Genomic DNA, 15,949 nt, shown 5'->3' with positions numbered 1-15,949 from the left:
TCTAGTATTTTCTTCTTGCACCCCAAAGGATGATCACACACATCCCACTTTGGAGATGACAGATCTAATGAATAGAAGGACAAAAGCCAGCATAACAAGCAGATATTTGCTATGAATATCCACACCAAAATTCTGGGGGACTGAGCTGACTACTACAGCTAAGCTTTTGCTAATGGAGATGAAAAGTCAATCTTACCAGAGGCGGTGGTGGAGGGGGCCCTCCAGAAGGCAGAGGGGGCGGTGGAGGAGGAGGTGGTGGTGGCGGCGGTGGCACAGGCATCCGTTCAGATTTCTAGCTCCACGCAGTTATCAAAAATATAACCAAAGTCTATGTCCTTGAGGAGAAGGAAGGGAGGAGAAAGAAAAGTGGGGGGAAAAAAGAAAAGGAGGAACGTGTTTATACACTGTAAGCTGAAGATCAGCCAAATTTCTAGCTCACAGCAGACTGAAGACTTTTATACTGTGCTGCTTCCGAAACTACAGAACGAGCAGCCTCATTATAGTTCTCTGATGACAACATTCATCTAAAGAGCAAGCTCACAGATCTGGCCAAGTGCCATGAATACCGAATGCATCGATGCCAGCCAGGCCAGCTTTAACTGTTATGCCTTGCCTCAATCCAGCCCATAGCCCTGAAATGCAACTCACAGGCAACCATAGGTAGACACACTCCTGACGGGACAAAAACTCCACTGATTTGAGCCAGAGTTTTGCTGCTGTAAAGACAGAGTAAGTGACTCTGTGACATTCACTGGACTTGCCCCAAAGTTACCAAAAAAAAAAAAAAAAAAAGAAAAAAACAAGGAAAATCATTCATTGTTCTACAAATTAAAGTTTCATTAAACATAGTTCTATTACCAAAGGACAGCATATAAGGACCAAGCATCTCGTGTATTAAAGTCACACGTGTTTTCCTGCCATTTTTAAATTTTAACTTTCCACAACTCTTTAGTAATGCATTGACTATAGAGACACATATCTTCCGGCAAAAGCTATGTGGTGTTGTTTTGTTTGTTTTTTAAATTGCCTGCAGAATGACAGGGCATCCATCAATCACTGATTTTCACCTCTAACCCAGCCCCTGACATGACTGCATCCCCTCTCAGTCTGAGGTCATCTGTAAAGTTAGTAAGCAAACCCTGTATTTCATCAGTAAAATTGCAAATGAAAGTACTAGGCAGCCCCAAATATAGCCCTCTGCAAGCCATACTTGATAACTTCCTTTATTTTGATAGTGACTCTCGAAGAAATGCTCCAAACATGGGTTTACATCTAGTTTTATGTTCATCGCATCATGACTGTCTTCAGAGATTCTTTACAATGTCATGCAAAACAGCATCAAAAGTCCTACCATAACACAAAACATGTCATCTGCTATTTCTTTTCTATAAGGCTTTATCTTAGCAGGAAATTACACTGATTTGACACATTTGTTCTCTATACATCTCTGTAGATGATAACTTTTCCTTTGTCCTCTGAGCATTTAGAAACATCTTACTCATTTTGGTGTTTTTCTAGAAATTTATGTGAAGTTGAAAGCATCACAGTTCCCAGGCCATAGTCCCCTAATTCCTTCCTTCTTTTTTAAAAGCAGTTACTCTGTTTATGCTTTTCCAGCTGCCTGAAACCTTTTGGTCAAGTAATTTAAGAATCACCTGTGTAAGCAGAAGAAATGAGACTATTCAACCCGGAGGGTTTCAGGAGAGACGACACGACAGAAATGTGGCAAGTTACAATCTGAGGGAATACTTGGATGGGAAGAGTCAGTGAAGTTAAAAGGTACATGCAGCTTTGTCCACTTCATACCAAGTGTCTGTGAACAATATCCAGATAATATCTGAGTATTTTTCTTCTGCTGTATCTTGTAAAACAGTTTATGGGAGACCGATCAAAAATTAACTATGCAGAGCTTCCGCAACATTTTTCTCCCTTGAGAGATTGCTATGCAAAGGCCTATCATATCAAAGCACTCTGGATCTTTAAGAGAATTGGTCACAATCACTTCAATAATGGCTTAATGAAGCTTTCCAAGAAAGCTGGCATCACAGCATCTCCACCATTCCACCCTCATTGTTGCCCTGTGCAAAAAACTGTTATCAGAAGCTATCTCTTTTCGTCAATTAAGTCATTCAAAAACCTGGACATAAGGAGAATGAGTCTTCCCTGCTAATAATATGTTTTGGGTTAGCATCTTCCTACCCTGCAATACAGGCCTTTTGTCTTCATTAAGGATTTAGATGGGAAAATATGCTCTTAGTCAAATTAGAAAAAAAAATACAACCCACGCATCTGTGGCAGACCATATGCATGGCAGCAGGAGGTGAAGCACACTGGGGGTGAGCGGCAGTGGGAGAAAGGAAATGGGAATCAGCTCTTGGTATTTAGAAGTCAATCTTGCATCTGAAATGCAGACCATTCACAGAATCATAGAATGTCCTGAGTTGGAAGGGACCCACAAGGATCATCGAGCCCAACTCCTGTCCCTGCATATGACAACCCCACAGTTCACACCGTGTCTCTGAGGGTATTGTCCAGTCTCTTCTTGAACACTGTCAGGATTGAGGCCATGACACCTCCCTGGGGAGCCTGTTCCAGTGCTCCACCACCCTCTGGGTGAAGAACCTTTTCCTAATGTCCAACCTAAACATCCCCTGGCACATCTTCCTGCCATTCCCTCGGGTTCTGTCATTGATCACCAGAGAGAAGAGATCAGCACCTGCCCCTTCTCCCTTTGTGAGGAAATTGTAGACCATAATGAGGTCCTCCTCAGTCTCCTCTTTTCTGCCTGCCTCTCTCACTAGTCTTGGCCCCAGCACCCATTCTTTCCAGTGATGTTCCAGGGCCAGAATCATAGAATCATTTTTATTGGAAGAGACCTCAAGATCATTAAAACCAACCATAACCTTACTCTGGCACTAAGTCATGTCCCTAAGAACCTCATCTATATGTCTTTTAAATACCTCCAGGAATGGTGACTCCACCACTTCCCTGGGCATTCCGTTCCAGTGTTTGACAACCCTTTGCATGAAGAAATTTTTCCAAATATCTAATCTGAACCCCCCCAGTGCAACTTGAGGCCACTTGTGGCCACCTACAACCCAAAATTCCATGCATAGGCAGTGTTCACCACGTATCCCACTCCCCCATCCTGAATCCTCTGGTCCAGTGACGCAGGAGAAGAATGTATTTGGGGGGGCTATAACCCACAACTTTTGAATTAAATATTGGAGATGCCCTATAGCTTTCTTCCCATGCTGTTTCAAATCCTCTACAAATGAACTATCTTTCAGAAAATTCTGCCTTCCTTTGTCTCCTATCACAAATTCAGAAGCAAAGTGTCCCAACCTTGGCATGCTTTTGTGCACACAGACAAATTCATATGTTTTTTTATACCAGTACTATTACAGTGTCAAGGTGATCACATCTAATACCTACGCAATGAACAAACATTTTCCATGTAAGGGTTCTATCTGTTCAAGCGAGCTTTGGAGGAAGGAGTGCTGTCATTCACACAAGGAGACACTGATAGCAAAGAAAGACTGGATGTAGATAAAGATAGGCATCTTCAATTAAAAAAATTAGCTCTTAAAATTTGGTCATAACTGCACTATCTACACATTTTAACATGTCAAACCGGGTATGAGAACCTCTTTTGTATCACTGCACTAACGCTTTAATATATCAACACGTGTTATGTGGAAGCCTCTATTCCTTTGTTAAAGGTTGTATTTAGGCTGTAGTTCATTTGCCTCTTCCTCCCTCATCAAGTTGCTACTCAAAATATGGCTGGAAATTCAGACAATAGCTTCAGAATATGCTGGGGTTATGGATTTGCACATTATAAGATAAATAAATTCTGAATTAAAAACAAAAAAGGAGTATCACATTGATCAGTTCTAGCGTCTGTTAAGAGGCAGACAAGAGGGAAATGCCACAAAGGGTCCTTAAGGCACATGTGCCCTTTTTCCTCTATACATATTTCTAATTGGAAGAGCAGGGTCTGAATTATCCCTGAGGGACAGAAAGATAAAGATACAGTTTTAAAAGTTGGCAATAGATGAAGGGGAGAAGCCCGTGTGTTTAGCCTCAGTTTTCTCAGGCAAAAATATAATGTAAATCTTCCCTTGACTTCTACATCACAGAATATAATCAGGCCCAACAATCACAGAATTTATTGCAAAAAAAAGGAAAATCCCAAATCTAGTCCACCTCCCTACGAAAGCAAAGTTGTACATCTTTTTTTAGTGCTTTCTGAAGTCTAATTTTAGGTGTCCCAAATAATGTGACTTGTATTATTTCCTTTGGGAGGCTCTTTAACAGTCAATTCTCATAGTTCAAATTGCCTGAAAAATCAGCCTAATTTCTCCTTTTCTCCATTTGATCCCATTTGCACTCTACTGCAGGTGACTCTGCCTTGTACTAAGTAAAATAGTTTCTCCTACCCCTCAGCATCAGCTTTCTGAAATACAAGAATTCTAATTCAGAAGTACATTTACAAGGTCTAATTATATTTTTTGAGCTGTTTTACTTCTTACAAGTCATCCCATCAGTCAGTGAACTGATTATTGTTCTTGGGTCTCAAAGCAATCGGTCTTTTTTTGTCCCCTTGGTAAGGGTAATTCTAAGACTGGTAATTTCAGGTGTCACAGACTGTTCCTTGTTTCTCACAGCGCTTGCTTGAACAGCAGCTGGGTTTAAGTAAGAACAGCAAGTACAGTCCTCAACACAGAACTCTGAAGGCCCAAATAAAGTCTTCACTTAGACTTTCATTTTGAAGTGACAGACAAGACAATGAAGATGCAGATGCTGCTTCTTCATGAAGTGGTCTCAGCCCTGTGCCTGAATTCACCTGTGGTAAACTCAGACTAAGCTTTTATGTAGATCTGGTCTCACGTTGCCCAGCCATGAGATGGACACAAGCTCTGATCCAAAAGCTTCCCAAAGGTCTCCTTCTAAAGTGCCACTGACACAGTGCTGGGCACCACAATTAAGTCCTGCTGGGATCACAGAGCCACACTAAGGAACAAGCTGGGTTTAGGGCAGCAGCTGTCACATCTCCTGCCACACTGATGCCCAGCAGAACCACCACAGGTCTGTCTGGAAAGGCTGTGCTGAAGTACCTTCAACTGGCATGGAAAGGCAAGGCAGGGAGCGCTCTGCCTCCCATTTGGAACAGTGTCTGGAAGGTAAAAGGACAGAGGAAAACAACTGTTTAAATGCACATAATATGCACTTATATGCAAATTTATTTCTTAGCTAGTAGCATTTTTTTTTTCTTTTCCTTATGTCTTTAGGTGGCATAATCATATAACAATACAGCTGGAATTTCAAATACAACACTTAACAAATTTGGAGAAAGGACTGCAAAAGAACTGATCTGTTTTTACTGGATATGCAATCATTTGCATTGTATACTCTGAGGCAGGTAATTCAGCTTTGGGGAGATGAACAGATTTTTTTGCTTCAAAATGAAGGCTGGGGTAGATATTTAACAGATGTGCAGGAAAACTTATCTAAAATATTGGTCTTATTTCCTGATTAAAAACTAAAGAAAATGTAGAACACAAACTCTGTTTTTAAGTTTTAATCAGCTTTTATATAATCAACTATGATTTCTCCATTAACTATACTGTTCTGAGTAACAGCTTTTAACGCCTTATATTTTAACAGTAAACTAAAAGAATTCCAAAATCACACAGGAGAAATAAGCATCTGCTCATCTTTCACAATGTGAAAAGTAGACAGTGAGCCTAATTGTGGCCCCATTTGCTCCTGTCAAACATCACCAAAGAGCAGCTGAAATCACTGGTACAAGCACACCACAGGTCTTTTGAAGACAGTACAACACATGCAGAATCAGAGAAGAGAAAAAACAGAGAGTAGTGGATGTGTGTTACACAGATCAAATTTTCTTCTGTCACTATCACACAACTGGAAATGACTTGGAAAAAGCTTCTGTTTGGAATGGATCAGTTTAGATTTTAAGCATAACAGAATCAAACTATGAAATTTTTAAGCACCAGATGCTACTTCTACCATTTTCAGTGTGAATCACTTTTTGTGTTTAGAAAATAGAACAAGGAAGAATCATGGTAGAGCCTGCAAGTATGCTTATGGTTTCCTCTCTGCAAAATAACCCCTCCAGAAAATACTTGTATTTGAGAGATTTCAGAGCAGTGCAGAACCGTGAAACTGTTACCTCCTTTTACAGCTCATGAGAAATGAAAGCACTGATATACATACCTACCTTACTAGATATAGTTTAAGACATTCACAGATGTATTCCTACAGCTGACTAAGAAAACTACAGTCTTTCACCATTTCCTAACAGACAGTAGCCAGATCACATACAACTTATGAGGCAAATTTCTGCTCTCAGTCACCATTCACATTACTGCAACTAAAGGCAGAATCTGGCTTTTTAATTTCCATTGAAATGTACAAACCTTGGGGGCTTCTCCTCCATTTAATATCCGATGAAATACTTTAAAGCAGCATTTGTCTACACAGTCTGTGGGATTATCTCACAGCATGTAACAGTATCCTGCATTTAAGCCAAGGAGCATAAATTCTCCCCAGTTTGGACTATTTCCACCAGGCTTGATCCAGCTAAGGGCTGCATTCCCTTTCTGCCTACAAAAACCAGCATGACTCCTGTTCTGTCATGAGCCTGATAACGCCGCAACAAACAAGCCAGGGCTGACCTAGCACAAATTACAAGGATTTGAAGACGCCTTGCTTCCATGTGTGCCGTGGGTAGAGTTCTCCCCTGGGTTCCCTATGGTGCTGAGGCTGGAAATTGAAGTGCTAGGTCTTGACAAACCTCCCTTCAGAGGCAAAGCTGTGCAGATGACTTCATGTCCCTACACATGACTATTTCAGGGTGTAGCTTCCTCTGTTCTGTGGGGATCTGCCATAGAAGGCTAATTGCTGTAAGGAAGCAGAATAACAGAATTTGTTATCCTCTTTTAAATAAGGAGCAAGAGAAAAGAACAACATCTAAGAAGAAAAAGAAATATATTATGCCGACCATAGTGCTAACCTGAAGTTAAAGAATCCAAAGACAAATGAGGTAAGTTACAAGAAATTAGGACTTGCACAAAGATGTAACTTTGCAAAGGAAACAATTTATAAAAAGAGTTTCCTTTAAATGTATAGTCCACACAAAGTCAGACATGGCCTATTTCACTGCCAGATATATAAACAATAGTGAATTTGATACACAGTCATTTGCAAAGTTAATCATTGGCCTAAGCTAAATAAATAAAGCGCAGCTCGGTGGAAGTTCAAGGTCACTGCCGCATCTTGAAGATGACTGTTTTACACTCCTCAAGAGTTTCACTGTGAACACCACTTGAGCTCTCTTAGTAGAGGCAATCGGATGTTTCAAGTTAACACTTGCAAGTTTTGTGGCCTCTGCAGAGAAGTATTGTATGTTTTCACATTTATTTATTTACATTCTACCAAAGAAATCCCTGAAGTGGTTTAGTCAATTCCCCTAAGAAAGTTTTGCTTTCCAGTTAAGTAGCTAGCATCAAAATAGAAAACCCAAACAGGGTAGTATTGAGCAACTTGCTTTTTATATTTGCTATACACAGCTCAACAAATGTCTGTTTTCAAAAGTGAATCCAGTGAAAAGAATTTGCAAACGTGGGTATGAGAACACTCCAAGACTTTCAAAATCCGTATCTCAAATAATTATAAAATTTTCACTCTCAACCACATGATGTTTCATCAGAGATCCTATTTTAAACATTCACAGCTTTCCATCTTGGAAATATAAATTGATAGGAACTTGTATGCATGCCATGTCAGGCTGATATCTACCAGCTTAAGAAACACAGTCAAATACTGGCAATGCAAGAAAAATAAATCTGGCAATATAACACAAGCTGTTTTACCCTGCAACACGGTTATCAGTATCATGGCCCAGCAGGGATTGTGGTCACCATATTCTGTAAGGAGAATTGTCTGTCACAAGGGATGTAAAACGTGATGGTCTGATCACCTGCAGGAATAAGCTGACAGGGAAATCCTCACCTCAAATAAAGAAAGGGAAGCTGTGATCTTGGTTTTCAGTAAGCTGTGATTACTTAATATTCCTTCCAAATCTATTTCAAGTGGTAAAAATACTAGCCCTGATGTTCCAACAAATTAAACTACAACTTCCGAACATGCTTATACATCCTTACTTTCATGCTCTTATCTGTCAATCTGGTTGAAACTGCCGCTCCATTTCAGTTACGTAGTTGGTGACCTCATCTTAGATGTTCTTTACTGAAGAGTAAAGCTTCCATACTTAAAAGTAAAAGGCATATAAGACCCCATGTTATTAAGGAAGCCTCACTACACTACCACAATGTTGCATTCTTAGTATTTTAATTAATTCCGTGTTCTGAAATAGAGTGCAAAATGCTCTTATTGCATCTTAAGTGTCATAGCTGATGTATTTATAAAAATTCCTGTGTGCAAAGTGTAAATATGTTTTCTTGTACTAAAAATTGTTAGCTGTTTTTAAAGGCAATGGACAAAATATCTACCTCCAAACCTACATCCATTTCCAGGACAATGATATTGCTTTGTGCAAAGAACAACAAATCACAAAGTCATTTGCAACTGTTAGTTCCCTTTAAAATCCCTGACAAAATATGTTTTGATTTGTAGGCCTACATTGCTGGTAAAACAAAGTCCTCAGAAGAAACAATATGAGTTTTACTAAATTGAAGATTCAGCCCTTTGACCTATCAATGCACTTCAGTTGCAAGTCTTTGTGAAAGTCACTATATTCAAACAGGACAATGTGACTGACGTGTACCTATACACACAGAATAAGCAACCAACATTAGGAATCCAAAACCAGTTAACTGTGCTGCCTGCTGAAGAAGGAAGGTAATTTTAGGGACTAACTGGCAACAGAAGATTTTTGTGAAGATGTATCCATCACAGACACAAAGAAGCAAAGTGGTTTCCTGCAATTTCCTTTCTTCAAACAAGGCCAGAGTCTGCTCCCAAGAATACTTCCAATGCAGCAAGTATGTGCTACCATCAGAATAAGCAGGAGAAAGATAAAGAATCACTCATTTCCACCAACACTGGTGGCAAGTTTTATGCTGGTTTTGGACTTCATCTTTCACTTCTACCGCTATGGATTGGGCCCTTCTCTTTCTTTACTTGCCTCTTCTAGTTGTTTACCAGTCTCTCCATCCCATCTCTTCACTTTTGTCTTTGGTCAATGTACAATTTATTTACAAGGTAGAGTTGTCTGTCCTGGAGAAGGCACACTGCATAGGATGCAAAAGTGAATAACTCTGCATGATGATACCAGAGGGTTCAGCACAGGTTGCTAGGACTGAGAGAAATCAAAGGAAATGCAGAACTAGGCTGATTTGGCTCTGAAAAAAAGGAAATGTGACTCTAGGAGGTACCAGGAGATACACCCTGACTAGAGCTGGTAAGCATTAGTGCCAGCATACGAACTCTCACATGATGGACTGGATACGAGACTGAAATTTTGGAGAAAAACCACCAGTTTGGGCAGAGGAAAGCAGCAAAGCAACCACAGTAAACACATCCTGCAGCTATATGGGCCTCTGCAGCTCCTGGTACAGCTTGTTCAGAGTGAGCTCTGGTATCCCCACATGGCACTGCAGCATTTCGCCTGCTGCTAAGTCAATGTAAACTCATGATCACTTGATCCAAGAATACTTTGTACAATCCGCTTTTGCATAATTTCCTTGCTACTTAGTCATTTCAAGGCTAAAAAAGGCTTTCATTCTGCATTAAATGTCCTGTCGGGCCCCACATCTGTCACTCACACAGTACACTACAGTGATAGTCTCCACCCCCTCAGACAATTTACTAACTTAAGGACTAATCTCTTATTATTTTTTATACTAATTTTTCCTTCGTTTTCAAGTAGAAGTGAGGTCAGTTCTTCAGGGTTTTATTCTGAAAATACTCAAGTAGTAACACAAGTAACATCACTAATGTGTGTTAAGCTGTTTGCACTCACACAACGAATCAACTGAAGCAACTTTCCATCCAAATCCTAGGCAGAATTTGACATATTTCTGCAGTGATTCACACATCCTCAAGAGGAGCAAACATTCCATCTGAAAGTAACTTACTAAAAAATGCTCCATTTTCCTGATATGTAAGCCTGGCTTGCCTTTTGTGCTCTTTTCTTTATGTGTCTACTCAACTAACAAAGCAGATCTATAGATTTTGCACAGATACAGTGTTATTTCTTTTCTTCTGAACGTGAAACAAAAGTGTGACTGACTCGGACAAAAGTCCCAAACTTGCCAGTTTTATAGGCAGCCAGCAGCGCTGGTGCATGTACATTTTTCACTGCATAAAACTATGCTAGTGAGGACAGCAATAACATAATACCTTTTCAAACAAGAGGATATGAAGGAGGAACAAAAGATCCCAAGACATCCCTTGTGATCTGGTACCATATTCTGCCCTCCTCTTTTTTTCTTTTTTGTTACTTACAATGAAGAGAGTAAAACATGATACAGTAACTAGAAAAAGTTAAATGGCACAGCAGTCATTTACAGACCTGCATTTATTTCCTGAAAGACCAACACAAAGGGGCTACTATCTCTAAACCCATTCATTCACTTTGTTCATCTAGTGAGGAGCATTTTACCCCATCTTACGAATCGAGCAGAAGCACTGTAATTTCTAGCCACCGCTTTAATTTATCAAGGCAGACATTGCACTTGCCAACAGTGTCAACGAAGGATACAGCATATCCATTACATAGAAGCTGCAGGTAGTTTTCTTAGGTATTTGAAAGAGCAGCATCAAGATTGAGCAAGTGCTTTCACGCTGAATTTTCTGTTCTTATGTTTAGTGAACTTTATCTTGGTCCAGCTTTCCTCTGCTTTTCATGCGGTATTATCACTTACACTGTAGCTATAGTACGGCTGCTTTGTTGCTCTCCTCTGCCTGGGCTGGCTACAAAATTATTCCCTACTCATCACAGTGAGTTATATAGATCGTCTGGTAACAGTGGTGAAAGATGACACAGGGTCAATGCAAAGAAGTATCAGGCTCCCTGTCCATGATCTTATTTGAGAGAGAGGTTATTTCTGGTAGTCTAAAGGAAATCCATTTCAGCTGTTGTCTGAATAACCAAGGCATGAAAACACGCTTTTCACACCTTCTGAAAATTCTTTAGTTGTTACACACACTTTCAAAGCAATCCAAAGGCAGCTTTACAGCTGTCACATATGTAAGACTGAACGAGTCCACTCAACGATACTCAGAAGTCAAATTAAGGTGGCCATATTCAGAAGAATACAATTTTGTCTAAAAACGCACTCTTTTTCTCTCTGATTTGGATGGCCCAGGGACATTTTTACTTTTAGCAAATACAGCACTGTTTGCACCACAGTTCATCCTGACAACGAAGCCACTGAACAACCCTCACACAGAATGACCACAGATGAAAAAGCAACTGTGAAGTCCCTTTAAGGTTTTGCTACCATAAGCTAATTTTCAGAACCCTTCAGACTTCCAAAGAGAGCAACTACTCTGCATAAGAGCACAGACTAATCAAGGAAGATCTATAAGAACAGTGGCAAAAAGAGTTCCAGAAAGCTATACCTCAAAACTGCATAGCAGTCACTAGTGACTCAGTGTAAGGAGAGTACTGGAGGCTCTTTAGATAAAATAATTTACTGGATATTATAGCCAATTATTACGTTTATGTAGATATTAATTTTACATATAATCTGAAGAAGGCAGGAATCTTTATTCTGGTACAACAGAGCCTTACATGATTTTCCTAAAGCAATTATCTTCATGTTTTCATCTGTGATCTCATTTATTAGACCTTAAAGTGAATGGCACAAAATATCCACATAATATAAAATAAAATGGTAAAAAATATCCACAAAATATCCCGGCAGATGCTCACACACATCCCACATCCGTAATTGAATGGAAGTCAAGGTTAAGAGAGCTGAACTGAGCTAGTTCAATCTTACCTACTTTTGATAACTGAACAGAACTTGTCCCAGTCACTGAGCACAGAGAAAAAAAGCTTCCACAGAAGCAAACACTTCTGAAAAATCATGCAATTCTTCTAGGTGAGTTATGACTAACAAACAGACAAAGAAATGGAACACAAATCCTTTCACTGCCCTGCTTCTTTTCAGAGAGGGAATATTTTAAAACTATTTAATATATAATATCAGTTAATATTTATTTTAGATATAATACACAATTGTAAATCAGAGCTTTTAATATCTGTCTCTTAAAGTATGCAAATATTTTTCTACTTGTTATGACTAAGATGCTGCTTTCACTACAAGAGCTTATTTCCAGAGAACAATTAATTTCCCAAAATAATTACCTCATCAACCAAAAAAGCCATTCTTTTACAGTATTATGTAAAGAGCATCTATTAGCATCTATGCTACATTCTGTTATGACATTCAACAAACAGTCTTGACTGTTATGGTATGATTACTGAGATGCAATACTGCTATGTTTTGATATAATGTTTTAGAAAAAATAAAATAATAATTTCTGTGAATTCATATTTAGTAGTCATTACATATAGAACCCTAGCATGGCCCTTCCTGATGCAAGGTAGCAGAAACTGAAATGCTACAAGACCTTTATTTATCTTTTCCTAGGGGGGCGGGGAGAGGGGAGAAGGTGATGGAGAGAAGTAACAAAGGAAAAAGAGAGAGTTGCTTTGTATTATACTATGATTTGATAAATACAGTCATAGCTCTTTCCAGTGCAGTACAACCACAGAATCAGAATCTCACGTGCACCTCAACCATTTTCAGGAATAAATCCAAACTAGTAATGACTTGAACATTGCACATTATGAATTAAGCTCTGCATCTGTCCCTAAGCAACCAAAGTCTGTATACAAAGCCAGTCAAAGTATTCGTACACTCCCGTCTTCATACAACATATCTCTTTATTTTTTTTTAATTAAATTTCATACTTATATTGCAAGCTGGCACAGGCACCTGCACTTTTGTGCTATTTCATATGCCACTTAGTCTAGTGGAGGCTCAATCTTAATAAAATGTTACAGATAATACTTTAAAACTTTTAAGAGCAAGGTCACTGTAACATCAAGAGTGGTTGCAGTTGGTTGCTAAGCCCCACTCCTTTCCATGATCTTCTACAGGAGAAGAATCAACTCCCATGGAATTTCTTTCTGGTTATGAGTCTAATCCACATTTTGTCACTATCACCACCCGCAAAACATCCAAAGCAAAACAAAACACACTTACACAATCCTTTTTAAGGGTTCCACACTGAGCTTCTTGTATATTACCTTGTACAAGGAAGCTTGTGACTGAAGGCAAAGAAGACTCAATCTTTCCACCTCATGTTGGGCAATGTCCCTCACCAGCTGAGCCGTGGGTGGCAGCTGCATCTGCACCACCTGCACATTCCAGCTGGGACACTGTTTTGGGTCACAGGTGCAGGCAGTGAACTGGAACCACCCCCAGGCACACATACCTAACAACTGTCCCTGCTCCGACTGCCACCACAGAATAAAGTTGTATTCACTTCCTTCATCATCTTCCCCGTGGTTTACCTTTCAGTGTGAAGGATGTGAACTGAAGACTTTTAACAATGATTGTACAAACGCACGTTGTTAGATAAACAGGATATTGTGCTGGATGGAGAAACTGAAAATACTGATTGTATCAGGAAGCAGTTCAACAATTCTATTCATGCAGCAGGCATGATAACAGGTATCACTGTTATCACAATTTCAGCAATATTTCTCTGTCTGAATCAGCAGAAGCACTTGTGGATCTTAGCCCATAAATCCGGACTGTCCCAAGACCTTCTGTGTTGAAATGATCAACCTTTACGTTATATCTCAGTGTCTTCTCTCCTAAACCAGATTTATTTTGCTACCTTTCAGAAAACTCCGTAATATTCCACTTTCAGTAACAAATGAAAAAAGGGCATGTTGGCCTAACGTGTCCTTCCTATTCCTAGAACTCCCGGACTCCTTGAACAACACAAACACGCCCTTCCTCCGCCCCTCCCTGCGCGGGCAGCGACACGGGCTGTGACATTCCCCGCCGCTGCTACGCCTTTGCAAACCCCAAGCACATCCTAAGAATAGTAACAAAACCCACTCTTGCTACCCGCTTCCAACACATTTCCTGTCGCTCTTTATTAATGCAAACAGGGTGATGCCCAGGTGACAAGATTTTAGTCTAATTTTTACCCTTGTTAATTATTATTAAACCTTTAAGAGCTTCTTCTCCAGCATTCCCCCTGTAACAGGTACATAAGCATAATGCACGGTAGCTCTGATGGTTACTCAGCCTCCTTTTTCTTAGCTGACCTACTCCAGCATATCTATTTCAAGGGCAAAAACAAGGAAAAAAAAGTTCTTCCTATCCCTCGCCGCCTGAACACAGCGCGTTTTCCTTTACTTGGCAAAAGAGCAGAGCAGCACCACGCAAACCCTGTCCCGAACATGCAGCCACACGTCCTCTGCCGCTGTGAGGAAACGAATCCCAAGGGTTTGGGTATCCCCGCCACCGCCGTGCCCTCCCTGGCCCGGCGCCCGGACGCTGAGCGGGTCCGGGCGCTGCCGGGAGCGCTGCCGGAGCCCCCCGCGGGGAGCGGGGCTTGGGCGCGGCGCTGCCCGGTCGCTGCTGAGCGGTCAGTGAGGAGCCGCGGCAGCGAGTTTGTCCGCGGAGTCCTCTCGTCCCCCGCGGCAGCTCCTGCCTTCGGGCCAGCTCTCCCACCGCGGCCCCCGGCCCCAGCGGCGAGGGAAAGCGCCCGCCTCGCCTTCGGGGCCGGCCAGCCCAGCCCTCCCTGCTGTCTCCGGCTGACCGGGGGTCCCGGGCGGGTCGGAGGCACCGTGCACCCCCCAACCCAGCAGCCGCAGCACTGCACCCCCTCCGCGCCCACCTGCTCGGCGGCCTGTGCCGGTGTCGGTGCGTCGAGGCCGGGGCGGCGCGGCGCGCTCCTCCCCGGGCAGAGGGCGCCAGGTACGGCGGCCCCCGCCTCCCCTCCGCGGAGCGGGGAGCTGGCTGGGAGGCGGGGGGAAGGAGAGAGGGAAAATCTTAAGATCTCGAGGAGAAAAACGCCTGTTGAGGTCCTCAGGGGGAATTAAAAATAATTTAAAAAAATAAATAAATAAAAGTAATTTAACACACACCCTGCCCCGAGCGAGAGGGGAGCGCGGGGACAGGTGAGTGCCGGCCGAATCCGGCCGGTTCTGACGCCCGTGGCCCCACGGTGCTGGTGCCGCCGCCGCCGCCCCGCACCGGCTCCGGGCGCCAGCGCGTCCCCGGGCCTGGAGCCGGCCTGCGCGGGGGTGTGCGGCGTGCGCACCCACCCGCGGGACCCGTTTTCCATCCCTACCTTTGAAACACCTGAAATCCAGCTGCAGCCTGGCGCACCATCCCACGAGTGGATGCCGTGGCAGAGCTGGTTATTTTTTAAAGTCCGCGCGGAAGCCAAAATACTGTCCCATGGCATGAAGATGTTACTACCTGCTCCCCCTGCCAAAAGCTGTCCAGCTGCCGGATTGCTTCGGCCCAGCAGTCTCGGGAGGGCCTGCGTTTAGAGCTGGCTGGGTGCCCTCGTTTTTTGTGCCCCAGATTGTGCCGTAGAAGCATCTAAAAAAATCCCCAAAACAAACTTATTTTCTTCTGGATGTTTTTCAAGGCAGTTTGCAGATGGAAACATTACAACCTCACACTAGAGAACCTCCCGTGTTTCTGTTAGGGCAAGGGAGCTGCTGCTGAGCAGGCTTCCAGCAAGCTGGAGGAACAAGGCACCCCCATTTTGTCATGCAGCAAACGCCACTGAAATGAAGATGCTGCTGAATAGCTTATATCATAGTGCAGGTCCTTGTCTGCACAGTGGCCTTCAGATGGTGCTTTCAGGTAACTGAGAGGCAGGCCTACCTTCTTTGGATTTTGCTGAA

General features: G+C 42.1%; 1 protein-coding gene across 8 annotated transcripts in view; it reads right to left on the bottom strand.

Moving 5' to 3' along the window:
* The window catches only part of WIPF3 (WAS/WASL interacting protein family member 3), a 39,571-nt gene extending 24,049 nt beyond the window's left edge, over positions 1-15,522 (bottom strand). The window contains exons 1-2 of one of the 8 annotated variants that reach the window (XM_065051426.1): positions 15,382-15,522; positions 197-335 (exon numbers count right to left, since the gene is read on the bottom strand). In XM_065051426.1, the coding sequence (XP_064907498.1) occupies positions 197-280 (84 nt within the window). In that variant the 5' untranslated portion in view covers positions 281-335; positions 15,382-15,522. Of the gene's footprint in view, positions 1-196; positions 338-13,271; positions 13,467-13,503; positions 14,579-14,925; positions 15,278-15,381 lie in introns of those variants that run through there. The other 7 variants (XM_065051424.1, XM_065051428.1, XM_065051427.1 and 4 more) reach the window with 7 other exon arrangements.
* Between the last annotated feature and the right edge of the window lie 427 nt (positions 15,523-15,949).

Source organism: Columba livia, chromosome 2 (assembly GCF_036013475.1).
Source record: "Columba livia isolate bColLiv1 breed racing homer chromosome 2, bColLiv1.pat.W.v2, whole genome shotgun sequence".
Classification (NCBI taxonomy): domain Eukaryota; kingdom Metazoa; phylum Chordata; class Aves; order Columbiformes; family Columbidae; genus Columba; species Columba livia.
The sequence above is the reverse complement of the archived record's forward strand: the minus strand, read 5'-3'. Positions and strand labels throughout refer to the sequence as shown.